This window comes from Pagrus pagrus, assembly GCF_965226575.1.
Source record: "Pagrus pagrus genome assembly, chromosome: 4".
NCBI lineage: Eukaryota > Metazoa > Chordata > Actinopteri > Spariformes > Sparidae > Pagrus > Pagrus pagrus.
In genome coordinates, this window is record NC_140188.1 from 18,976,360 (window position 1) to 19,003,423 (window position 27,064).

The window sequence follows — 27,064 nt, forward strand, 5'->3', positions numbered from 1 at the left end:
CCTCAGACAACTTCTGCCCTGAGACCAGGAGAGATTCACCTGCCCTCAGACAACGTCTGCCCTGAGGCCAGAGGAGACAGTTGACTCCCTTTCGCCCAACTACGTTGTCTTAAAACAGAAAAATACGACTTCTGCCCTGAGACCAAGAGAGATTCACCTCCCCTCAGACAAAATTGTGGGAAACAATGGTCTCTGCCCTGGGACCAGATGAGACTAAACAGCCATGAGGAAAATCCTACAAAACAACTTCTGCCCTGAGACCAGAAGAGACCGTTGACTCCCTTTTGTCCAACTACGTTGCCTTAAAACAGAAAAATACGACTTCTGCCCTGAGACCAGGAGAGATTCACCTGCCCTCAGACAACTTCTGCCCTGAGACCAGAAGAGACAGTTGACTCCCTTTTGTCCAACTACGTTGCCTTAAAACCGAAAAATACGACTTCTGCCCTGAGACCAGGAGAGATTCACCTGCCCTCAGACAACTTCTGCCCTGAGGCCAGAGGAGACAGTTGACTCCCTTTCGCCCAACTACGTTGTCTTAAAACAGAAAAATACGACTTCTGCCCCGAGACCAAGAGAGATTTACCTCCCCTCACACAACTTCTGCCCTGCGGCCAGGAGAGATTCACCTGCCCTCAGATAAAATTGTGGCAAACAATGGTCTCTGCCCTGGGACCAGATGAGACTAAACAGCCATGAGGAAAATCCTACAAAACAACTTCTGCCCTGAGACCAGAAGAGACAGTTGACTCCCTTTTGTCCAACTACGTTGCCTTAAAACAGAAAAATACGACTTCTGCCCTGAGACCAGGAGAGATTCACCTCCCCTCAGACGACTTCTGCCCTGAGACCAGGAGAGATTCACCTGCCCTCAGACAACTTCTGCCCTGAGACCAGACGAGACAGTTGACTCCCTTTTGTCCAACTACGTTGCCTTAAAACAGAAAAACACGACTTCTGCCCTGTGACCAGGAGAGATTCACCTGCCCTCAGACAACTTCTGCCCTGAGACCAGGAGAGATTCACCTGCCCTCAGAAAACTTCTGCCCTGAGGCCAGAGGAGACAGTTGACTCCCTTTCGCCCAACTACGTTGTCTTAAAACAGAAAAATACGACTTCTGCCCCGAGACCAAGAGAGATTCACCTCCCCTCAGACAACTTCTGCCCTGAGACCAGGAGAGATTCACCTGCCCTCAGACAAAATTGTGGCAAACAATGGTCTCTGCCCTGGGACCAGATGAGACTAAACAGCCATGAGGAAAATCCTACAAAACAACTTCTGCCCTGAGACCAGAAGAGACAGTTGACTCCCTTTTGTACCCTTTTAGTACACTTGCATACACTCTAGGTGGAAAGAAATATTTAATATTTCTCCTTTTGTTGTGGTTACACCACTTGACATTTTCAGGGGCAATCAGTCTTACCTTTCGTGAAAAATAGTTCAAATGCTATTTCAAATGACATGAAACCAACATACAAAATATACATTTTAGCAAACCTCATGCAAGCTTTTAAAACAATTTTTGAAAACATTTTTGAATGCAAACCCTTACAAAAGGGAGTCAACCCTTACCCCTTTACTCAAAATATGCCAAATTTGAGCCTCGTTGGCACAGTAGGCAGTGCGTCAGTCTCATAATCTGAATTGTTGCGTCAAAAGGTCAGCAATGAACTGTCAATGTGAATGGATTGGCTCACGTTTTAATATGTGACAAGGGCTCTAACTGCCTTGCTGGTACAATAGACAGATATTTGAAAAAAAAAAAAATGACTTGACAATCGCAATTGTGACAACTCGCTTTACTCAAAATGAGCCAAATTTGAGCCTCGTTGGCGCAGCAGGCAGCGCGTCAGTCTCATAATCTGAAGGTCGTGAGTTCAATCCTCACACGGGGCAGGTGTTTTAAAGGCAGGTGACAACAAAACACAATCGGGGACATGTGGAACATAGGTTGATTTGAGCCTGTCATTAGATTTCCATAAAAATGACAAACACACCCCTGACGGCACAAATTGAAGAATCTGACAGAAGCTACATGTGGGCCAGATTTCTAATCACGTCCCAGTGATGCAGAATATTGGAGACACAAACTACAGAAGTGTTGTGTGTATCCAGCATTCTACATCACGGACATCAGATCAAATATGTCTAGAAATCTGGCTCACATGTAACTTCTATCAGATTCTTCGATTTTTGCAATCAGTTGTGTGTTTGTCATTTTTATGGAAATCCACCAACAGGCTCAGTTCAACCTATGCACCATGTGTCTCCCCCATTGTGTTTTGTTGTCATCTGCCTTTAAAACACCTGCCCCGTGTGAGGATTGAACTCACGACCTTCAGATTATGAGACTGACGCGCTGCCTACTGCGCCAACGAGGCTGGAAACTTGGACATTGTCATTGAGACAAGTTGCCACAATTACAATTGTCAAATCATGAGTTTTTCAAATTATAGTTAGTCAATTTATTTGATATTTGATCTCATCCCAGTGATGTAGAATATTGGAGACACAAACTACAGAAGTGTTGTACCGGTTATGTGCTGAAAGTCTTAGTATTGGGAAACTTTACAGAATTCCTTCGGTATTGTAACATTGTTGGTTGTCCATCTGTGATAGTCCTAGAGCTGCTCTCAGTCCATCATCCGTCCTGCTCATCTCTGTTTGTTTTACCCTATGCAACATGAATCTCTGACATCATACCTTACACTCATTCATGCACACACATTCACCGCTGATGAAACTGACTACCATACCACATCACTGTTTTATAACTTCTTTGGTGGAATTATATTCGTAGTCTTGTGTTTCCTTCAACGTGCACTTGGCCTCTTTTGTCAAAAGTGAACTCCAAAGCCAATGCGGACGCCTAGTTTACATTTTCTTAAAAGAAATCAAGTAGACGTGTTGAGATCGTTTCGACAATTGTTGAGTGAAAAGGTCAACAAGTTCTCTAACTGCCTAGATGGTACAGTAAGCAGAAATTTGAAAAACTCGTGACTTGACAATTGTAATTGTGGCAACTTGTCTCAATGACAATTTCTAAATTTTGAGCCTCGTTGGCGCAGTAGGCAGCGCGTCAGTCTCATAATCTGAAGGTCGTGAGTTCAATCCTCACACGGGGCAGGTGTTTTAAAGGCAGATGACAACAAAACACAATGGGGGAGACACATGATGCGTAGGTTGAACTGAGCCTGTTGGTGGATTTCCATAAAAATGACAAACACACAACTGATTGCAAAAACCAAAGAATCTGACAGAAGTTACATGTGAACCAGATTTCTACAGATATTTGATGTAGAATGCTGGAGACACAAACTGTCAAGAGTGTTGTACAAGTTATGTGCTGTAAGTCTTAGTTTTTCAATACTTGAACTTAACTTGGAATTTTTACAAATACACATTCAGTTGGTATTGTCACATTGTTGGCTGTGCATCTGTGGTAGTCCTAGAGCTTCTCTCAGTCCAGCATGTCTCCTGCTTGTCTCTGTTTGTTTTACGCTATGCAGCGTGAATCTCTGACACCATACCTTACACTCATTCATGCACACACATTCACCACTGATGAAACTGACTACCATACCACATCACTGTATTAAAACTTATTTGGTGGAATTATATTTGCAGTCTTGTGTTTCCTTCAACGTGCACGTGGCCTCTTTTGTCAAAAGTGAACTCTAAAGTCAATGAGGACGCCAAGTTTTAAAAATGTATAAAATAATCAAGGCGACGTGGTAAGATTGCTACATCAATTGTTGAGTGAAAAGGTCAACAAGTGCTCTAACTGCCTAGCTGGTACGGTAACATCAGCAACTCGTCTCAATGACAATTACCCAATTTTGAGCCTCGTTGGCGCAGTAGGCAGCGTGTCAGTCTCATAATCTGAAGGTCGTGAGTTCAATCCTCACACGGGGCAGGTGTTTTAAAGGCAGATGACAACAAAACACAATGGAGGACACGTGATACATAGGTTGAACTGAGCCTGTCAGTCGATTCGCATAGAAATAACAAACTTACAACTGATTGCAAAAATCAAAGGACCAGTTTGTAAAGAAAATTGATCTCGTCCCAGTGATGTAGAAAATTGGAGATACAAACTGTCAGAAGTGTTGTACCAGTTATGTGCTATAAGACCTAGTCCTTCAATACTTGTATTTGGATACACAACATTCATTCGGTCTGCATCTGTGACAGCCCTTGTCTCACAATCTGAAGGTTGTGAGTTTGAGCCTCACATGGGCAGGTGTTTTAAAGGCAGATGAAAACAAAACACAATGGGGGAGACGTGTACGATGGGTTGGTGAAAATTAAGTACCAGTAGATTGAAACAGAAAAACATTGATCAAATTCTGAAAATCAGAGGTCCATCATATCTCATGCTTAATGTGATTTTTACTATGCTCACGTAGATCGGAACAATAAATAATATAGAGCAAAATTAAAATAGAGACGCTGCTCCATAGAATTGCAAATTGTGATTGGGGTGGATGAGGTGCGACTAAGTCTCACTTAACAACAGGAAATGTTGTTCTGCTGTGTGCACGTTGCACCCACCCCAGCCACAGTCTGTTCACCCTGCTGCAATCTGGCAAAAGATACAGAAGTATCCGCTGCCATACCACCAGACTATGGAGCCTCAGGCCGGGAGACTCTTAAACTCATCCTCAACACTCCAAATAGATGAAGCAGGACTCAAAGACTAATCTTTTTTTTAACACTGTTTAAAAAGAGACAAATAAATCTACTAAAAATCTACTAAATCTATATTTATCTATCTACATAAATTGAGGATACAACGCGTCAATATCACTGGACCACTGTCACTTGATGGCATCACAAACTCTTACAGATTCACTTACGTGTCAAACATTATTGGAACAATAGAATTAAAATTGGGTGGTTTTCTCATTAAAATAAGGAATTGTTTGGCCTTGAGTCATTGTTTATTCATTCATGAATATTCATATGGCAAACACGCTGGCGTCCATAGATTTTTCCAAGGTTAACACACCAACTAAGGCTTTAAAATGCGTGTATGTATTTGGTGTGGTGTGTGACTTACAAAGGCAGGTGCAGGACCAGATAGCAAAGGACATGAAGAGTGTGTTCTTGTATTAAAAACACAAAATTGAACTGGATACCTATGATTATGTTCTATTATAATAATAATGTTTGTGTTAAGTTGTTACAAATGTCGATATGAGCTTTCATAACAGTATATTTGGAAAGCCACTTTTATTCAAAATACAAAATTAAACCAAATAAAACTGAAACCTTTAATTAAGTTATAAATGTTGTGTTGCAAAGGTCAATATGAACCTTTATAATAGTGTATTAGGAAGAACACTTAATATTTCTAACAATGTGATTAGAGAGATCTAGAATTTACTATGCAAGGAAAGCTTCATGGTGGTCAACTTGGATTATGTATTTTAAATTTCTTTCACATTGGTTTTGTGAGTAACAACCCTTAAGAATTTCGGTTTATATGCATATTCATTTATTTTTCAACTTTCAAGTTAACCTGTCTCGAAAATTACTTTTGCCATTGGAAATAAACTGGATAGTGAGCAGCTCAAAACTGCCAAAACACACACACACACACAAACAAATGCTGAGATTTTGATAGACAGATGAATCCTACATAGCTATGAACCTAAAAAAACATCAGAACTCAATTAGCATGTCTTGTCACACAGCACACACAACTGAAAATTAGCTTTATACACATATATTAACACCTGCATATTAGTTTCACCTGACACCAATTAGCAGCGTCCCAGATAATGCAGTCAGAAGCCAACATGCCATTAGGATTATCTGGACTGAATGAATGGGCTCATTAGGCACAATAAACTAACCACACTCTAACAACATCATAACTCTGTGTGTGTGTGTGTGTGTGTGTGTGTGTGTGTGTGTGTGTGTGTGTGTGTGTGTGTGTGTGTGTGTGTGTGTGCGTGTGTGCACATAGTGCATAGTCGTTTGTGTGTAAGTGTTAGCGTAGGAGAGCGAGACAATGAGAAACAAGAATAGGCAGCCAGAAGTGTTTAAATGTGTTTGTGTGTGTGGTATTTACTCAAGGACAGTGGCATTCTCACAGTGATGAAAGACCCATAAAGAGAAAGGATTGATAACACTATCAAGAAAAAAAATCGAACCATTGATGTTTGAAATATAGCTCAGAATTCCAGAATTAAAGCCTTGTCTGAGAACATTTTGCTTGAGTGAAGGCAGAAGGTGCTTGTGAAAAACAAAGAATCTTTCCATACCAAAGAGGATAAAGGAGGATCTTGTCATTCATGATGCTTACAGTTCATTATTCAAAGCAATCCTACTCAAACTCAGAAGGGCAAAGATTTACTGAACCTTTATCAAAACAAAAACAAATGTTGCTCATATTTTTCAAAAGCTAATCATACTTATCTTGTTTTGTACAAAACACAGCTCGAGCTTATCATTTCAGCCAATGCATGTGTTGTTGATTTGTTTACTGGCGACATCTGCACTACACTTGAAAGGTATTCAAAAAAAGTGATACATGTATATTCATTAACATAACACTTGTCTTGGTCTGACCAAGAGGCAAGAAGCAAAGAAAGAGAAACCTTGTAAAATATCAATAAAGATGAGACCCATTTCCAGAGTGGCTCGGTGCCCAAGGGGCAGTGTGAATAAGTTGTGAATGTGATTTTGTTTGGGACAACAAATTGTAAATAATAATAGTTTTTTATGGGTATTTGTGTCCACCACAGTAGAATGGTACTGAGCTTAACTCCAGTCCACCCAGGCAACATTGATTGTAATAATAAAAGAAAACATAACCCTTATTTGAAACACTTACCCAGGGCCTGGGTGGCAAATGCTGCCATGGCACTCTGCAGTCGGTCCGGTCTGACTGCCTGAACCAGTAACAGCTGGGTAGAGCAAAGAGAAAAATATAAACACAGGAGGAAATAAACAACAGATATCCATTAAAAACATGTTAAACAGAAGGTCAGTCCCATTCATATCAAACAAAAATATTTCATATCCAAAAAGACAGCATTTGACAAGAACAAGCCTATAAAATTCTCAGAGTGCTAAGAGATTGTTTTTTTCTTTATGTTTTTGAGAACACAAAGTTAATGAGTACATTCACTGGTATGACAATGAAGCATGCACATTTGACTTGAGTGATAAGTGGCTTCTGTCTTGTTTGAGCTTCAAAATGAGAATATTTAAATCTTAATTCAAACTCAAACCACATGTGAAGGGATGAACTCGTAGACACAACCAGACTGTTTTAAGGGTGTGCAGATTTTTGATAAACTCTGTAAACAATGATAAGTTGTTCCATCTGGCTGATGGTTTTTGATTGAAAGCTGACCTGCTGGAAGGGAGTAATCTTCTTGGCAATGGACGATGGGATTTCCTGTTCACACTGCGAGCTCTGCGAGAAGGACAGCCAAAGGTCTGAGTCACTCAAACACAGAGACTGGTAGAGGGCTGGAAATGTAGTCTGTGAAAGACGGAAGGCAAAAATAAAAAGGGTGAAGGGCAGGTCATAAGTAGATAAGTAGATCCAATCTTAAACTCAGTAAGGACCACTTTACTGGGATTCAATTTATAATGCATTATAACTATTGTTGATATCTACTGGCTGGGGGAAAAAATCCAAATGCCAGAATGACTGTTTACGCTATAAAACATTGATGTTGCACTTTGCACACATTGCATAAGCAGTGGATGGGGTGATAATGTACATATTTTGTGTTGAGTGTGTCGCAGCACTTAAGATTACAGCTCAGTAATAACCTGGTAAATATAATGCTCCTGAGTGGATATGTATGTGTACGTCACTGTTTATATCATTGTGTTTACTTTGAAAATGGCCACTGCTCCATGCCTCTCCTGATCAATCCAAGAGGGGAACTCCTGCTGGGAGAGGAGAGGTGTGGCTAAAATACATACATACAATATTACAGTACAATGTTTTCTTGTTCTCATAAAAAAAAAAAAAGCTGCATTCTTACCTCTTTCTTAAACATTTCTCCTACGATGGTTCCAGTGAAGACATCCCATTCCTACAGCAAAGAGTACAGTTAACTTTTGACAGGTCCAAATCTTAAATGTCTTATTTAAATTGTCCCTCAGCACTGATGAAATCCTAAAAATGAAGATGCTAAATCTACAAAGGTACTCACGCTCTCCTGGAAGAGCTCTGGGTGCATGCCTTTCACAAAGTGCATAGCAAACATCAACTGGTCAGCCTGAGACGGAGAGAAGGAAGGGAAGAGAGATTAATACACATATGGGAACATGCTACTTTGCCGTGCTCTAAACCCAACTATAACCAAAGAAAGTCATGGTAGCACAATATGTTAGCATCTCTTCCAGACAGAGGGCAAACACACTCATAGCCCCATTGCATGATATGCAGCTCAGCCTGCCTGACTAAAGGGCTTGTAAAGGGCTGCTACACACTGACAAAAAAGCCCCGGGTTATATCATCCCTGCACTCTCTCTGTCTCTCTCTCCCTCTCTCTATCTCTTTCCCTCGCTCTCTCTTTCTCTCTCTCTCTGTGCCTGCCTCTCTCTCTTCCTCTTGGGAGAGATAACAGAAACAGACACTAATCAAGATGCTTATCCCGCCGCTCCCACCCACAGAGAGAAACAGAAAGACAGTGACCAAGACACTCCAGTGGACACAGTGAACTTGGCAGAAAGAGGAGAAACAGAGACAAAGCAGTGGGAAAGATAGCAAATATACACAAATTAACACACACAACAAACAGTAATACAATTAAATGATGAATTGTACAATGAATGTTTTTTTCACAAGCATATTTTCCTGTCTGGTTTTCTGACAACTAAAAACACTCAATGTACGTCTCCTTTAATACCCGACTTAAATTAATTTCTGTGGTGTGAATGGCCTCCAGAAACATTCATTTAATGTCTTGTTTCCCTCTAGAGTTGCAGCACATATTATTACTGATCCTGATATCTTTGCTCAAAAACCACAATACCTATTCAACAAACTTAATAACAGACATAACATTCACATTAAAATGCAGCCACACTGCTTCTGTGCCGGTCATGTATATTTATGTAAAAATGTATTTAACAACGGGCTGGCGAGGACAACCAATTTGGAAGTGGCATGCAATTTGATAATTCTTCTCAATGTTGTGTTTTGTAAAGTGGCAAAATGTCAAATGACTGTGTTAATCTAATCGGTTTGGCTATTCACGGTAGCTGCTATCAATGCTGCAAGATGTAGGCATTGTTGCTGAAAATTCAGCTACATAAGGGAGATGGTAGCCTCTATGAGAAAACCTCTTTTGCAACTACAGTGGCTACAATCATTCAGATGTGCTTACTGAACAGTTACTGAATCACAGCATCATTGGATGAGATTAAAACCCATCACCCAAAGAGACAGCATGCAAAGGACACCAGCAGCATCAACTGAGATGAATTGGACCCCCAGTGGTCTTTTACATCCACCTTAAACTATATACTTGCAAGCAAAAATAATAAGTTGATACATGCTTACGATGCTTATGCTTTTATTTTATGTGTTTGTTTTTTTTTGTACATATATTCTTTTATGCTCTTTGTTCCCAGGGGCAATAAAGGTTTATACATGAGAAACAGTGCTACAGTGCAATTTGCCAATGCAATCCAATCTTGTGCCTCCTGAATTCAACCTGTGTTTCCAAACATAGGACTAAGCTTGGACCATTGTACACCAAACCACATGACCAACAATATTCCTGTGTCAAGCTGTTTACACGAGACGTGAGCATCTGACATGGGTCAGGTAGTGTGTTACATTAAGACTCAGTCAGCGCAAAATCAAAGAAGGGTTCATTTTATTCTGTAGAAGGCATAACAGAAAATAATTTGCCAGTTATTAAGCCAGTATTTTTTTCTTCCATTTAAAATGGTCAGACAACCCTATTTCTACTAGTTCAATAACCTTCATAGCACATCTCTGCCTGTCCCCTAATACTACATTGTGTACGTTTACCAACAGCTGCAGAACCAGCTTGAGCTGTGGTGAGGCTAACCTTTAGGCTACTTTTGGACCCAAGCTCTTTACAACCATGCCCTCTTTACGACCCCTTCCATGGTTCATCTCTTGATCCGATGTCTGGATGATTTACGCCAAGCTGCCAAGTTCAACTCCAGCCCTTGAAGTGACAGTGCACACAGCTGAACCGAGAGAACTGAGCAATATGATATGACGGATCAAACAAAAAACACTGTCCTGTTTTTTGTGTGTGTGTGTGTGTGTGTGTGTGTGTGTGTGTGTGTGTGTGTGTGTGTGTGTGTGTGTATACAGTATGTGACAGAGAGCAATGAGGATAGAAATCTGTGAGTGTTCGTATGAACTGCTGTCATACTGGCACTCTGGCAGGACAGGAACCTCAGTAGACAGTGCAACCTGGAACATGTCACACTTCAGCACATAACTGCAACTCAAACTACTGCATGTCCCGAGAGATCCATCCACTTTGTCACACACACACATATACACACAACCAACATAACAAGCGTTTGCACATATACAGTACATCCATGTACATTAAACACAAACAGATACACAATCTAATTGTTTTCCGTCTTTGACAGTTCAGCAGTTTACAACTCTGAACATATAATCTCCTCCTTGAACAACCCTCTTGCGTACAACAGTGTGTTGAAAAGAAAAACGTTCACATTGTTATTGTTGCATGTTTTCTATGGAGAAACATTTCGAAAAACAGGATTTACTAAGGTGCTATGCATGGTTAAACAGCCTACATACTGCTGCTTCTGAAGTACTCTTTTTATATTAGTAAATGTACAGCTCCAGCTCCTATGCACATTGTCTGATTCTGGCCTTTTTGTTCTTTTTGGCAACACTTCATAATAACCATCATTGATAAATGGTAAATTTATAGTTAGTTATTATACTGTTAACAAACAATGAAATGCTCTCTAAACCATTTATTAAGCAATTCATTATTGTAAAGCTGCAACTAATCTTTATAATATATTCTAAATGTTTAATTAATACTGTGTAGTTCATCTATAAATATTATTATTATAAAATCGCAACTGATGTTTATAAACATTTACAATTGCTTATTAAATGGTATATAAAGAATTTAATTGTTTAAAATTTAAATAACTTTTAAAAAAGGTTTAATTGGCTCTAAATTAAGAATTTATGCTCTATGCAACAACTTGAAGCAATTTACATGTATTAAATACTTTTTTATTGGCCATATGTGAGCGGACTATACCTTGACGTGAGAACTGAGACGTTCTCAGTCTATCTTGGTTGCCTATACAAGCCTGTAGACCATTTGTTTAAGTTATTTAATGCTGCTGGACTGTGGATTTCTTTGTGAAGGACTCAGGTCAGATTTTCCGCGACAGTCCAAAGGATGTGAATTTATGGATGCTCTCGAGTGCTTCCTCTGAGTGCCTCTGTCCACTCTGCTGACACAGAGCAACAGTTGTTAACAGTGTTAGCTGAACGTTAGCTGAGGAATGGAGTCTGCAAACATAAGCTAACCGCTGGCTTCCAGCACAACACAGAAGTTCCACAGAGCCCCTGTAATGGTGGTTATTGTGAAGTATTAGCATATTTTTATTCAATAAAGCTAAGATAATATATGATTTAAATATCACACACATTAAGTTCAAAATGATGGGATGGCACAGTATCTGCTTGCCTGCTAAGTTAACGTATTCCTTATGAATCACATGTTTTTCCTTTAAATATACTGCCCTATCAATTAAGAGAATACCATTAAGCTTCAATTAACATTAAAGGGACAAAATCCGGGCTCTACATTCTCTTTCAGGACATTATTTGGACAAAATGAAAGCTGTTCAAAATAAAAACATCCCTTTTCTTTTTTTCATATAGTAAGAAGTTAACAGCAATAAGAAATACAAAAATAATGAACGATCTTTGCTTATAAGAGGTTCAACAATCAATAGGCTATTTGGTAGAGATTCTTTATCTCAGCTATGATGCTCAATCAATACCTTATTAAGCTGAATCAGTTGTGTTTGTGGTGGAATGTATTTAACACAATTATAGAATAGGAATGCCAACAGCTGACATAAAAAATACAGATGTTCAAAAACTGTGGGGAGAGAGGTTTGTTTTCTTTCTCCAAAAATGTATATATCATGGTGTTTTCTAATCTTGATTCCCTTACCCTCTTCTTCCCTTCTCCCCTTGTGCTATCCTAATTTTTTCTTGGTCATTATTCACCTTTATCTTTTCATTGGACCCTCTCTCCTGTCCCCCTTGAATTTATCTCTCTTGTGGCGCAGATGTTGACAGGAGCAATGATAATGTAGTCCAGTGCTTCCTCTCTGCTAATGACTGGGCTTGCTACTGCCTATATGCGTGTGTGCGTGTGTTTGTGTGCAGGTGTTGGGTAGATAGCCTATAGACATGATCAGCAGTAAAAAGCCACTCTGACTCTGCCTGAAAATTCCATTACCATGGAGGCAACACACACACACACAAACACACACACACACAAAGGACAGAGAAATTACATTTACCATTTACTGCCTGATCGATGCAATGATTGCTCCGTTGGTCAATATTTACACTTAATCACTGTGTTAGTTGCACAGGTTTGATTGTATAAGTGTGTAAATGTATGTGTTTATCTGATTGTGGGAAGATCAATAAGAAAACTACTTTAGTTCTACTTTATATTACAAAATCACAAAGATTTCAGTGCGTCTGCTGGAGACAAACAAACCTTGTTACTAATTGCTGAACAAGTCTGAGGCTCTCAAGAGGGAGCTGAGTTAAAAAGCCTTTAATATCTCATGGCTATTGAATCATAAGAACAATAAAAACATGCCTACATGTTTCAGCCATTGATGCCTTTTCAGCCATTTTGTATTTGCCCTTTTTAACCCAACACTCTTGAGCGCCTCAGACTTCTTCAACAATTCTGAATAGGATCCCCAAACTGAAGAGCACCAGAGGGACACCATTTTCCACACCCAAGCAGCACTCCTTGCAAATGTTTTTTAAACCTTGTTACAAGTAAAAATAAAAACAGTAACCTAATACGTTTAGCCTGTCTGCTTAAACCTTGCATTATGCTTATTTATAACAACATAAGCTACCTTGGCGAAGGAATTTCTCTGTAGCTGTGAGTAGATTAAGTGGAGACTTATGATGGCTCATGAAGAGTGATATTTTTATGGCTGATGGTTGTTTTCAGATTAACATCCTATCATTTGAATTAACTTAACAAGAAACAAAAAGGCAGAAATAAAACTGGTTTTATAAAAAAAAATGTATTTCAAAACAGGCTGATCCCGTTTTGCAATCCAAACCCTGCAGTCACTACCCATTTATGACTTATGCAAATCAGCAGAGTGATGACAGGCATTTGTAGACATGCTCAAAATAACATTTGTTCTATTTCTGTGTGTAAATGTGTGTATTACCTTGAAAAGTGACCGGCAGACGTACTCGTACACCATATTCTTCAAGCTGGCCTCCAAAGAAGCAATTCTGGCTTCGGTATTCTCCGCTTCCTAAAGTGCACGCACATACACAGACATGCACACAATGAAATCAGAGGCAGTTAAACCAATGAAACGAGGTGTGAGTGATTTTTCTATTCTAAGTTATATTTCCATTCTATATTTCTTGTTTTACTTTTACTTCACACTTGTATTGGCAATGTAAACATCTGTTTTCACCATGTCAGTAAAGTAGCTTTGCATTGAATTGATTTGAAAGGCTATCACTCGAGGTTTTTTTTTTCTTTCTCAGCCTCCATTAACATGAAACATTACATATGTCTGTGTGTGATGTGATTTTATGCACTTTAGAGATTAAACTGTAAACGTTAGCCGTGACATTTTCATCAAAGCGTGTCAGGGTCGTCCAGCAGATGTTTAATCTGTATCTTTTTTCTTCCCTTTCGCACCCTTTTATTCATTTTCTCTCTGATGCAAATTACCGCAGAGCGATCAGTCACCGGGTGGAAGTCGGTGTCTGCTCTGTAGGGTGGGACAACAGTTAAACTTTCAGCGAATGTACATGGAGTGTGGAAGAGAAACGTTGTTTGGATACACAAGGGTGGGATAAGAAAAGGAGGAAAATTTAACAGCAATTGTAAAGCAGACGAATTAGAGCATAAGAAACCGACACATAAAGAAGAGAACTGAAGGGAGATGGTGAAGAAAAGAGAAATTCCGGATGGATTTCTCTCTTTTTGTCCCATTTTTCTACTTCTGCATGTCTCTCCTTCTGTTTCTCCTGTCTGAATCTCTGTTTGAGGTTTTCTGCAAGCATGGTATTTTATATAAACCTGTGCTTAGTGAGTGCAAGTTAGCACAGACATTGTGTGTATATGTGTGTGAGCAAATAAGAGCACTGTTCAGTGAGTTATGTCGGACATGAGAGGTTACAATTCTCTTCCAGATCTTGGGAACCATCTGCAGCTCATGGCAAATTAAACTTGCCCATTCAATACAAAAACAACAACAAAAAAAAAGATACAAAGGGAGAGAGAGTCCATGAGTCAGTGCAGTATTCTGACCAAACACACTGAATGTGTCCACAAGCCTACCTACACAAACACACGAAACAGTGGTGACCAGCTGCTGCCTGGTGACATTCTTGGATGACAGCACTGGCTCTAACAACCCACACAGGATTTGGGGAATTAGCGCTCAATCTCTCAACCCAGTGTCTGTGTGTATGTGTATGTGTGTGTGTGTGTGCTCTGGTTATCAGACAGTGTTTAGGGCTCAGATGGGGAACAGCGGTGCGATAGACAGTCCATGATGCTCTCCAGCTGCACAGGTCAGACTGAGATAAACTCAAAATGAGCTGAAATGAATCAAGCTGACCTCAACTGCAATAAAACCATGTAAAAATAGGATGAGGATTTCGTTTTTATTGGCACTGTAGAAAGAGCAATCATAGAAAGAGTCGTAATGATTTGTGATGTCTTTCAAATTTCAAATTCAGCATGACCTCGGGTCAACCCAAAGCAGCAACCCCTAAAAGGAAATAGTTTGACATTTCAGGAAATTTCTTGGGAAGTACATTATGAGGGTAGTTGCTGACAAGTTGTTGAGACTGTAGGAAGTTACTGTTCCTTGCCAAAAAATCGTCCGGCCACAGATGTAAATGTAAAATGGCAACTTGTCGTTTTTAAGCTTTGGTTTTAGTCCGAATTATACAAACCATATAGGGATGATAATCATTAATCGACTAAACGGGTTTAAGTATTTTACAGATGAAAAATGTACTAATTGACAATCAGAGATGGAATGAGATACTTCTAAAAGTATCTTGCTATTTTAAGCAATTTTTAATAAAAAAAACTTCTATAAAATCTGATATTAGCACTATTTTTGCTGGATTTTGTTGGACTAGTTGTTAAAAGTCACCACAATTAAAATCAAGTCGTTATATTGTGTTATTTAGTGTAGTATCATTCATGTAACATGGTATTTACTTTATCTGTTCTTTTAACTCCTAACCACCTGGTTAAAACAGTTTTCTAATGAAATAACATCAAATATATTGTCTTATTAATGATTAACCAATAAATGCTTGTGAAAGCAGCTGACTATAGATTGAAGAAATTGCTTAACATTTGTATCTGGAAAACCATGTATAACATTAAATAGTGAATCCTTAGATATGCTTTCAGGGTCTTTCTTAATGTTGGAACGGTCTGACAGAAGCACAGTTAACACTTAAAGCAGATTTTAGGAGAGGTGTGTTGCTATTATAGAAAAATTCCTTTAAAATACAAAGGAGAAGAATTTCCTTTCCCATCTAACAAGACTAATGATCTTCTCCTACAGTGAAACCAGGTAAAACATGGTCTCACTCAAGCTTTACGTTGTGTGGGTGTATGATGTCAAGTTGTGTTACCCTTAATGCTAAATACTGGCAAACTGTACTACTATACTGCTGAATGATTCATTTATTTGTCAAGTTGCATGAATGTGTTGTATTGATGTAGGTTTCAGTTCAAGGGCATATTATATGGACCCATTATTGCTGGATGAAAATTGAAGTACTGTAAGAGTTGTTTTGCATCCATTCACCTTCTTGGCCTGAAGAGCCCTTTGGAAGAGGCGCAGAAAAGAAGCAAGGCTGAAGCGGTACATGTTGTTGATCTTTGACAGGTCAGTGATGACAAAATACATCTTGCTGGCGCTCTCTGCAAGAGGAAGGTAGGCATCCCGCTCCTGAAATAAAAACACAAGGAGAAAGATGACATGAATGGACAGAGAGAAGCAGCAGAAAGAGAAACACAGATGTTTTAGGGTGAAGAAAATGCAACCAATGGATGGAAGGCAGGGAAAGGAATTCATGTGGGTGTGGACAGGCAGAAAAGTAGAATTGTAAATGTTTATTTCAATCAAGATGGAAGGAGAGAGAAGGAGAAATGAGGATAGACAGCATGAGGTGTGATGCGACAGGAAATGTGGGAAGACAAGGTGCAGAGAAAGACAGAAACAGGCGAGAGATAAATAAATAAAAACAACTGAGAGGAAAGCACAGAGACAGTTCTGATGTAACACTGCACCCTAGAGGATGATTATGTAATGCATCTATATCTCCATGCCTGTGCACCTGTGCTATCTGATGTTTGCAGCAGTTTGTGCAGTGAGTGGCTGTGACTTTGTTTATCTGAAGACCACTGAAACGGATGAAGTGTCCGTGCCAAAAAACTGCATCATCGTAGATAATAGCCTCAACTTTTCAATTTAACACAAGCATTGAGTACAAGATGATACTTTGTTCCAGAAATTAGAGAAGAGTACAAAAGTGGAATTAGTTTACATTTGCAGATTGGGCATTCATATCATTATGCATTCAACACATTACATCTCTGTCTATCTCTGACTGTCATTATCTGTGTGCGTGTGTGTGTGTGTGTGTGTGTGTGTGTGTGTGTGTGTGTGTGTGTGTGTGTGTGTGTGTGTGTCTCTCTCAATCTCAAATCCTTCTCTCTCACTCTTATCAGTGAGTTGGAAGACTGAAGCAGACTGTGTGAAAGGAAATACCAGCTACTTCCAAGTAGTTACACCACAGTAATCCATGGGTTAATACTGATTCTCTTTGAAATTACATGATTATGGCATGATGTACAGTAAATATCACATCAAAAACTTGATTTAAAATGTATATATTTACTTTATTTTCATAGATTTGAACTAGTTAACTGAAATATCGCAATACAATCTAAGGTAACAAAAACACAACAATTCATAGCTTCAGGTGATGATACACTAATGACTAACACTGTGATCCGACCCCCTCAATGAAGTTACATAGTGCAGAAACAAGTGATGAGGGGCACAGTGGCTGAGACAGAGACACCATTCAGCCTATAACAAGAAACTGAACCATCAACATGATTTTGAAGTTCTTATTTTAAGGTAAAAAAAGTTACATAATGTTTCTTTAAGTAGTGAGATTACTACCCAAAACAGCAGGTCACCAAAGTGGCTGCTCAACATGTATTATACATCAATAATTGTATAATTATAGATGTATATCTATATTTTTCATAACAAATACAGCTTGTAAAACTGAATCAAACCACATAAAAAGTGCTGCAGTGAGGTGTGGAGTGGAGTACAGTACAGTACCTGGTCAAGGGATGCCTGCAGCCTGTGTGATTCCAGTAGTGACTCCTGGATAAGGGCACTGCTGGCCTTGGTCTGGTTCAGACTATCTATCAGCTCCCTGTTCTCCAGAATATTACCCTGAGCTGTCGCCAGGGTCTGACACAGGAAAAAAGAAAAGACAGATGAACAAACAGCTACAAAAAAAAATGGAGAGAGAGACACAGCAGGAGAAAAGAGGGGTGGGGGGATACACAAGAAGTAGGTTTTCATGTATCTGTCAATTAGTTTATCTGTGATCGCATAATAGTTGCACAAAACAGGAGGTGACATTTTCAGAATGGCCTGATGAGGGGATCTTTTTCATTTATTTTTTATATTTTCTAAGTTTTGATTGAGTGCTATGACTCATCCACTTCATCCTGTGGAATCTATTCTCTGAAACAAACTGATAAAATGTATTCAAATAAATTCAGATAAAATAGATGAGAAAGCATTGGAGCATGGAAATGTCAAGTCGAATATGCTCCTACAATTTTAGATTAATTACATGTCTAGTACCAGTAAAGCACTGACATCCTGCTCTTGGCACTAGCTAGATGGATGTCTATGTGTGTCCAAATGTCCATCAACTGTGTGTGTATGTGTGTGTTTAATTCTAAAAGCATATATGCGTCTGGCTCTATGTATTTTTGCCTGGTAGTACAGGGAAGGCCATTAAGTATTTGGACAATAACAATGTGTTCAGTACATGAATATGTTAAGAGAAATGCAACCCAAGAAAATTATACATACTAATATTCCTATTCAAATCCGACAACTTCCAGAATTTTTAATCGGACATTTGCAGGGAGACAATTATGCTAACGTTGTTTTACCATCTGTTTTGCAGGTACAAAAGACACCAAGTTCTCAAAGTAGTAACTGAATATTCATAGAGACAACCTAAAATTAAAGTTAGCATAAAGATATAAAATAGTTTGGGAATATTTAAGGCGCAACTTTCCGCCTCACCCTGAGACATGGGTTCATTACCCAGCAGCTTGGCTTCCAGCTTGGCTGAGTGCTCCATCAAACACATCTGCCAGTGTTTACGCGGGGAAAGCCGGTGACAGATCGCATCCTTGTTGCTGCACTAGAAACTCCTCCTGTTTGGTCTGTACACATTGTCTCATTCTGTCTACTACAACCTCCTCAGGGAGTTTGCAACAAGGTCTGCAGTGTAGGGTTGAACTGAGCATCCCACAGTGGGAGAAAAGGGAGGTGCACATTAACTGATGATTATATATTGATTAGATTTTTATTACTCGGGTATATAATTGTGCTTTTGTAGGTACAACTGGTATTGTAACTTACATAATAGAGTACAAGGTACAGCAGCAGGCAGCACCAAATTCTCTAAGTACTCCAAAAAGTAAACTTGTCCTTGTTTCTCTCACTGTGTATGTTGTCTGCATGTGTACCTCTAGCAGTGATTCTTCCAGCTGAGCCAGCTGTATCTTCTTGTCTTCCTCTTGTTGTAGTAGTCTTGTTTTTTCAGTCTCCAACTCTGGCTTCTCCTGCTGGATGGTCAAGGCTAGGAGCTAACGCACAGACACACACAAACAAACAAAGACACAAATGGACAAGTGGACATATGATATGGAATTAATGACATCGAGTACATACTCTCATTATAAACTGTATTATCCCACTACAAAAGCACTTGTTTCACATGGATTTTGCTCACTAAGCACTAAATTACTAAATTGAAAAACATTAAAGTAGTACATTCTTTTTAATAAATTGTATTGTTTAATGGCCTCACACAGTATTCATTTTGACCAATACTGCTCCAGCAAATGAACAGAAATGAACATAGATTCACACAGGCACCATTTACTTCAGGGCCATTATCATAGACTGTGTAACTGTTTGAGTGTGTTATATTTGGGTCACCTGTCCTCGCAAGCCTGCCCTGGTGGTAGTGAAGTTGACCTCTGTCACCACGGAAACAGCATCAGGGGGGATGAATGGGGTGGGATTCCGTGTGGCCATGAAGAGACGGAAGTCCTCATTGTAATCAATAACTTTGTCTCCTATCTGAACCACATACCGAGGACCTGTGTGTGTTTTGAAATTAAACAGAAAGAGGAAGACTCTGTGTTAACAACATACACTGTATCATACAGGCTTGTGGTCACTATAACTCCTACCCTTACCCTTTTACTTTCTCCTCTACTCCCTGTCCTCTAGATGTCTGCAGTGCAGTACTGCCATCCCTTTCTCTCGCCTCTTTTTTTCCATCCTGTTCAACATCACTTTTAAGTGGATAACTTGCCCTTTCTCACACTTTCTCTGCCCTCTCTCTTTGCAGTGAACCTTCAAATAGACAACCGCCTCTCCCTGGATGATTCATAGCCTCATGAATCACCCTCATTTTCACAGGTATGTTTTCAACCTCTCTTTACACGTATCTACTTGATTAAATTTGCTGGGATTGGTATCCAGTTCTCTAAGCCAAGAAACTGAAACATCACAGATGGAATCAGAGTGGCAGATTCAAAGACAGCCATGGATGACTATAATATGGTTCAAGTAGCACCCATCAACAAAGTATGATTAACAAAGCAGTACAGAGCACATCTCATTTTATATAGTAAATATTTACAAATAAGAAACAAACGCACAACTCACGTATATAGCTTCAGTATGGGGTGCTGAATCACTCTTGTAAGGAATACAGAAAATAAAAATAAAGGACAGCGCTCCCATCAAACTGTTTATTCTTGCCACACAGACGTTTAGGGCAAGACGCCCTTCTTCAGCGTGTATTCTGGGAAAACATTTTGTTTTGCCATAATACACGCTTGATGGGAGTGTTGTCCTTTATTTTTATTTTCTTTTATATAGTAAATATTTCCAATAATTGTCAAGAATTGTAGTCGTTTAGATTCTTCAGTAGCTAAAACCACCACAGTTTCTTCAGATTTTGGATCACACCCTGGATGTAGTAATTAGGTTTTAATAGATGTGATTACCATCACTTCTTGAAATGACCACTGAAGGAGTGTTTGATGTTTCACAAAAGCACTTGTCTTTCAACTTTGACCGTATTCTTACAGCTTTCTTTCTTTAAGCTCACTTACTGCAGAATGTGAGGAACAAAGACTGAGTAACTCGGGGAAACTCAATAAATGAGCTCCTCCTGAAAAACTAAAAACTCATCTGTAATCTTCTGTGCTTGTACAACTAATGGAAATTGACACAGGAAAAACAATTGTAATTTTTACGTACCAAAGAGTGATATTAAATGACAGTATTGATAGTATGACAACACTGATTCTCTTCTTTAATCATCTGTATTTATCCACTCTCTTCTTTGTTCATGCTTTTCTTTCCTGAGTCATCTGTAATGCTTCTTCACAGTAGGCTCATTACCACTTCAAAAATCCTCCTCATGGCTGTCTTGGTTCAATGCACAGTTTGTCATTTGCCTCCCTGTGGCATCAGCCTTGCCCAAATATGGAGTTACGGCTTATTCTTTTTGGAAAATATAAGTGGTGTTTGATCATAAGTGTCTGTTTTACGGGAGATTTCGCAAACTGCTTCACTTGCTGCCAGTGAGAATCCTCTGTATTTTAACATCAAACAAGTTGACTGAAAAGGTTGATACATTAACCCCCTGGCATTAAGACGCACTGACAGGGGGATGTAGACTGTAGTAAAACTGTGCAATGAGTTCACTGACTTTCACACATGGCAGTTTTGCGCGACAGTTAAATGACAGTGACATAGTCAAAAATTGAGAACATATATGGCTTGATGTCTTATATATGACAAGCAGAATTAAAGGACATATTGATAACATTTTTATGTTGACAAATCAATAAAAAAACATTTAAAAAATACAACTACAGAGCTTGTAGAAAGGTGAAGAGTAAAAGTATATCTTTTCCCTAAAAACATTATTATTGTGAATCAATCATTTTAAAATTTGTTGGTTCCAAGTTGATTGTTTTGTTTATCTCTGTGTAAGAATTCTGATAGTTGGTTCCAGCTTCTAACAAGGTTCGTGAGCCAATAGTATAACACCGTTAGTATCATGCGGTATCTGTGTTTCATCAGCAATTGACAATCTTATGGAAAAAAAACGTTTGAATGGCTGAGTTCTACAGTATGTGCCTACTGTAATTCCCTAATGTTACCTAGCTAGCGTTGGCAACGTTAATGTGAGCTAGCGTTAACAACGATAGCTTAACAACGTGATGAAAGTGTGTGTTGTTATGGCAATATGCCTCAAAATGTGATTTCACTACTATGTAGAAAAGTAGCCGTCAGAGTCAGAGGCAAGTACTCAGCTTTTTAGTTTGCAACAACTGGTTGGTGAAACCTCTGAGTTACACTCAAAAAAGCTGTGATGCAGAATCAATTACTTTCCCCCACCCACTTTGAATGAAAGTGGTGTTTGTGAGTGTATGTGTGTACCCTGTGCAATGAGGTCCCTCCTCAGCAGTGGGTAGAGCACAGGTTCAACTCCATCCATCTCTTGGATGATGAGTGTTTTTCCAAATCTGACCGCCAGCTCCAGGGATGTCATGAAGTTATTATCCTACACAGAGCAGAGACAGAGACACACAATTGTGAGAATCTCTTGAACACCAGTATTGGATGGTGGCACAGAGCTCTGTAACATATCATAGCAATATTGTCACTATTCCCAGGAACAATTCAATAATTAACAGATGAAGACAAAGAATTGTTTTTCCTCTTTTTTTATTACTTTGCCTCACTGAATGCTCATAACCACTCATCATATAACGACTAATTGTCCTTCCAGTTCATTTATGCGCACACTAAAGCTCATCTAGCACAGTCTGCCATTTGTGCATCCCGGCTCTGTGTTGACTATGTCAAGTTCAGGACAGTTGAGCAAAAGCAGCATTTACAACACTAAGAGAACTATTTTAGTTTGTCAAGAAAGTAACTGAGCACAAGAACAACATAATAATTAATAAAATAAAGAGAACAAAAACAAATAGTAAGATACAGCTACGTCATTTATCTGAACACAGCAGACTTCTAGATAAACATAGCAAAACAGACAAGATGAAAGTGGTGAACATCTCATGTTTAACACCTATCCTATGCCTGGTGGACAAAAGGAGTGATTAGCGTAGGGATTACAATGCCTTTATTACATTGTCGACACACAGAGGACAAAGGAGATATTCAATCTTCTTAAGAGCACCATGCCACAAAATCTAATTTACGATTTAAGAGTGTAATAATGAATGACACTAATTTGCAAATACTAACTAGTAATTAGTGAGTAATGAGCATACAGTTCAAAATCGATTAATGTAATCATATCATTTGTTCAAATAAACAACTGGGTAGATAGAGGAGGAAGTTAAAGGTGGTCTAATCATACGCTCTGTCAAACAGTGATAACAACTAAATGATGAGGGTACATTAATGAACTTAGTATACACTTGGATTCATCAGACAAGAAGAAAAGATCACTTGAAGACACATTAAAGAGATGTTGGATGGGAATAGCTTTACATGCTCCTGCCAACATCAAAGTTACTTCACTCATAGGTTAGTTGTAGGGCTGATGTTTCTGACCAAAACATATCAACAGTGTACATGAGCAAGAATGTCTATTGTGCCTACTTTGACATGTATACAAGTGTGTGTGTTTACCTGTTGGTTGATAACCTCCAGTCTTTGGTGACTGAGATGTGTGCGTAGCCACTCTGTAGCTCGGGACGACGGGTCGATCAGGAACGGACAGGCAACACTCTGAGCAGAGAACAATCATAAAGAGCTGTGTTTTAGGTTACGCTGTTCGGGGATGGTTTCATCTAGAAAGAGGCTCGGTAACCGAAAAAGGTGGTGTGTGTATTTGTGTGTGTATCTGAATGTAGCTCGGTCCTGTCTCACTGCTGTCAGGCTTATAGACCAGCATCAGTCCCACACCAGGCAAAGGAATGAAGTCCAGCACCCTCCTTTCATCCTGTGCTCCCTTTGTTTCGTGGTATCTTGATCAACGATTCTCTTTCTCTTACCTCAGTCTTTTCAGTCTATATATATATATATATACACAGCAACTAACTCAGCATATACATCTACTGAAGCGATTTGACGATACACTACAATTTCCTATGCACACACATACACACAAGCTTGTAAGGGAGACAGACACACAGACAGTGAGAGTAACAGAGAGGCTACACAAAACTAAGTGTGGGCTATAAGGATGAATTGTGGGACAACTTCTTACCCGTAACTTGAGTGCATTGATCTGAAGGCAGCAATGGTAAAAACAACACACAAACACAATACAGACAAATGGAGGACAGATGAATGGCAACAAGGGCAGAACTCTTGATACGACCATTAATACAGAAACAGATTGGTGCAAGTGAATGATATTGTTATATTGTACTTTGATGTATATTAAAGGGGAATTCTGGTATTTTTAAGGCCCTATATTTTAATGGTGTTCACACCCTGATTCACTTACCAAACGTTTTGAATTATGGGAACGATTCCAACAGAGATAGAACTTTTTGTTAGTGTAAGATTAATTTTGTAACCAGGAACACAAGTCTTGTTCAAGTCTCACTCTGTTATCATGACAGCTAAATAGTTAGCCATGACTTTGGAAATAAATTCTTGCTGACAGTTAGTCTACGTAAACTCCAAACTCCTCTCTCCAGCTCTGACCATCATCTTCCTCCAACAACTCATCTCTCATGAGATTTCAGGGCGAGACGTCTCTGTGAGCAAGACTTTTCTGGTTACAAAAGGGATCTTATTGTTTAACAAAAATGTCTCTCTGTAGGAATTGTTTCCTTAATGTTGTCAGACATGTAGAAATAAATCCTCAGCCTGAGTACCAAAAGCAAACATTTTTAGTGGGCATAACTTTGACGGTCGTAGTTGTCCCGAATGATTACACTGCAGCCATTGCAGCTGTAATGCGGCTTCAAGCTGAAGCGATCTGCTGCACCGATTCCAAAACTTGGTAAGTGTGAATCATTTACACACAAAAACATAGAAATATAGGGCCCAGGTTTAAAAATACAGAAATTCCCCTTTTAAAAAGGACATTAAACGCATAAGACAAAGAGTTATTGTAAACTGACACAACAATAGTTACTGTATTACTAAATTCAGCCTCACAAAAAGCTGAAAGAACTGGGTAGCAAAAGTGACAGAAATGTGTGATTAAATTGCTTAAATAACATAGATCCTTCTGTGTCAAAGCAGATTTGTAATCAAGGGAATTAAAGCAAAGCAGAGAGAGATTAACAAGATTTGACAGTCAGGCAGGTGAATGTCTAACCTGTAGTATGACTAGTGCATTTTCCATGGAGAGGTCATCAGACGGCAGCCCTTGACTCTTCCAGATCAACTGCTCACTCTCCGAGCACAGGAATGACCGCAAGTCAAACTCTGATAATACACACAACACAAATGCATGTTCTTATTGTTGCTTTTATATTTGCTCATTGAAAAGATTTTTTATTTTTTTAATTTTAATTAAACCTCAGCTACTGGACACTCTGACAGCCACTTGACTGCAAGTCCCAATTCAACAGTGGTGCCTGAACACATTATGACAAACAAAGTAATCTCGACATCTAATTTGCAGAGAAGTCATTGGCTGGACAGAAGGATTTTGGAACTAAAGCGGGTACATGACTCAGTATTTTGTGCAATAACATGCATGTCTGAAAGGAAAGAAGTTGTGAAGCAGAATTATGTAGTCAGAGCTATTAATGAAAGAACAATTAGTGCTGGAATATACTTACCACACATTCATTTGTGAGGGTGGAATATTAATATTTGAATAGAAAAGCTCTGTATATGAGAGGTAAAATCCAGCAAGTTTAAACTGTAATCCTTAATGAGTAAATGTGTGAAAATAAAGATGTCTATTGTCTGAGGGATTAAAGACAAAACATTAACATGATCGGAAAGTTTGGTCGTTACTTTTGTGTAAATTCTAGACTTGGAGTGGTTAGTCAGCACTAATATTTATCAGAACCAGGAGCTTTAAAGTGCTGTACATTCTACGTATAAGTACAGTATTAGCACAGTGCCATGTGTGTGGGTAGTAGTGTGTTTGTGTCAGCTGTTTAGTACAGGAGCTGGCGTATGCTGACACTCTGTTGGCCTAAAGTATTAGCAGTAGTATATTTACTCTGTAGTCCAGATTGAGCCATCCATGTCTCCAGACAGCATCTTCTACGGTCTTCAGGAGCTGCAGACAGATAGGTGATGAAGGCTGCAGCCAGCATTGCCCGCATTGGGAGCGTGTCCAACTCATTCTTTATCTCAGACATCTGATGAACAGAGAGAAAAGAAACAGACAAGGTAGAGGAGGGAGGAGGGGTAGAGAGACAGGTGAAAAAAGTATGACAAGAGAGTGAAGGGCACCACGAGGTTAAGGAGGAATTAAAGTAAGGTAGGGATAAATGACGGAGGAAAAAGACAAATGTCAATAACATAGCCATGGGGGCATGTGATTCCTCATTCCCTCCTTTAAACAGATTAACCATTAACCCAATTTAGAGCCACAAATTATCCAAAAATGTCCACACTGATTTTGACAGATTTAAGTAACCCACAATTGCAGGGACAGACTTGCACTTTCGGAGCTAATGTGATTAACGCTGTAATTGCTAGGTTGATGAGGATCCCTTTGAGGTAGTCAAGAAATGGAGTGGATGTCAAGGGATCACAAATGGACACGAACGTGATAGACGAATAACGTATCAGGCTAAACTGTCGAGCCTTATGACCCCCAAATGCCCACATCTCTCATCAAGTGGAGTTAGACAATTTTTCCCCCCTAGCAGTTCCAAGTAGTATAATCGTTGGTGCCACAGTTGAAAAATCCAACCAAATTGCTTTCTGTTTTGCTTTTCTGGTTTTAGGCAATTATATTATGAACTGACAGACATGGAACTTAACATAAACTAATACAGTAGATTTATACAGCAGATAAGCAAACATACACGGTATGATAATCAACAATTTTCATAGCATGGTTTATCATCAAAAAAAGATGTATTGCTGTAACCCTACCAACAACAGTACAAAACATGAGTTTATTCATTAATTTAGTCTTTAGACTTTAATAGAGACATGAAAGCAGACAGAAATGGCGCCAGGCTGCTTGTCTGATTGGATCGCCAGTCAGCCCTCGCCATCAGATTTTGTACCCGGAGGCAGACAAAACTGCATAATGAAAGCGAGCTTTATAGGGAACCAATCTAAACGATGATGGTGACATTATTCTATAGCCACTACATTGTTCAATTAACATATACCTTATAACGATAAGTTCACGATAAGTCTTTTGCAAGGTCAAACAACTTAGAGGCATTAACATATAGCTAACTACAGCTACTGCATAGTGTGCATTAGATT

The 27,064-nt window shown here is 39.1% G+C and overlaps 1 protein-coding gene across 10 annotated transcripts in view; it reads right to left on the reverse strand.

The window, feature by feature from the left end:
* Positions 1-27,064, reverse strand: part of dync2h1 (dynein cytoplasmic 2 heavy chain 1) — a 125,713-nt gene that overhangs the window by 53,136 nt on the left and 45,513 nt on the right. For 5 of the 10 annotated variants that reach the window (XM_084351592.1, XM_084351590.1, XM_084351587.1 and 2 more), the window contains exons 67-81: positions 25,833-25,974; positions 24,972-25,081; positions 23,904-23,924; positions 23,324-23,422; positions 22,103-22,226; positions 19,574-19,737; positions 19,099-19,218; positions 17,660-17,794; positions 16,106-16,249; positions 13,475-13,564; positions 8,188-8,253; positions 8,017-8,067; positions 7,865-7,921; positions 7,371-7,502; positions 6,846-6,918 (exon numbers count right to left, since the gene is read on the reverse strand). In XM_084351592.1, the coding sequence (XP_084207718.1) occupies positions 6,846-6,918; positions 7,371-7,502; positions 7,865-7,921; positions 8,017-8,067; positions 8,188-8,253; positions 13,475-13,564; positions 16,106-16,249; positions 17,660-17,794; positions 19,099-19,218; positions 19,574-19,737; positions 22,103-22,226; positions 23,324-23,422; positions 23,904-23,924; positions 24,972-25,081; positions 25,833-25,974 (1,528 nt within the window). The remainder of the gene's footprint in view (positions 1-6,845; positions 6,919-7,370; positions 7,503-7,864; positions 7,922-8,016; positions 8,068-8,187; positions 8,254-13,474; positions 13,565-16,105; positions 16,250-17,659; positions 17,795-19,098; positions 19,219-19,573; positions 19,738-22,102; positions 22,227-23,323; positions 23,423-23,903; positions 23,925-24,971; positions 25,082-25,832; positions 25,975-27,064) is intronic. The other 5 variants (XM_084351591.1, XM_084351589.1, XM_084351595.1 and 2 more) reach the window with 3 other exon arrangements.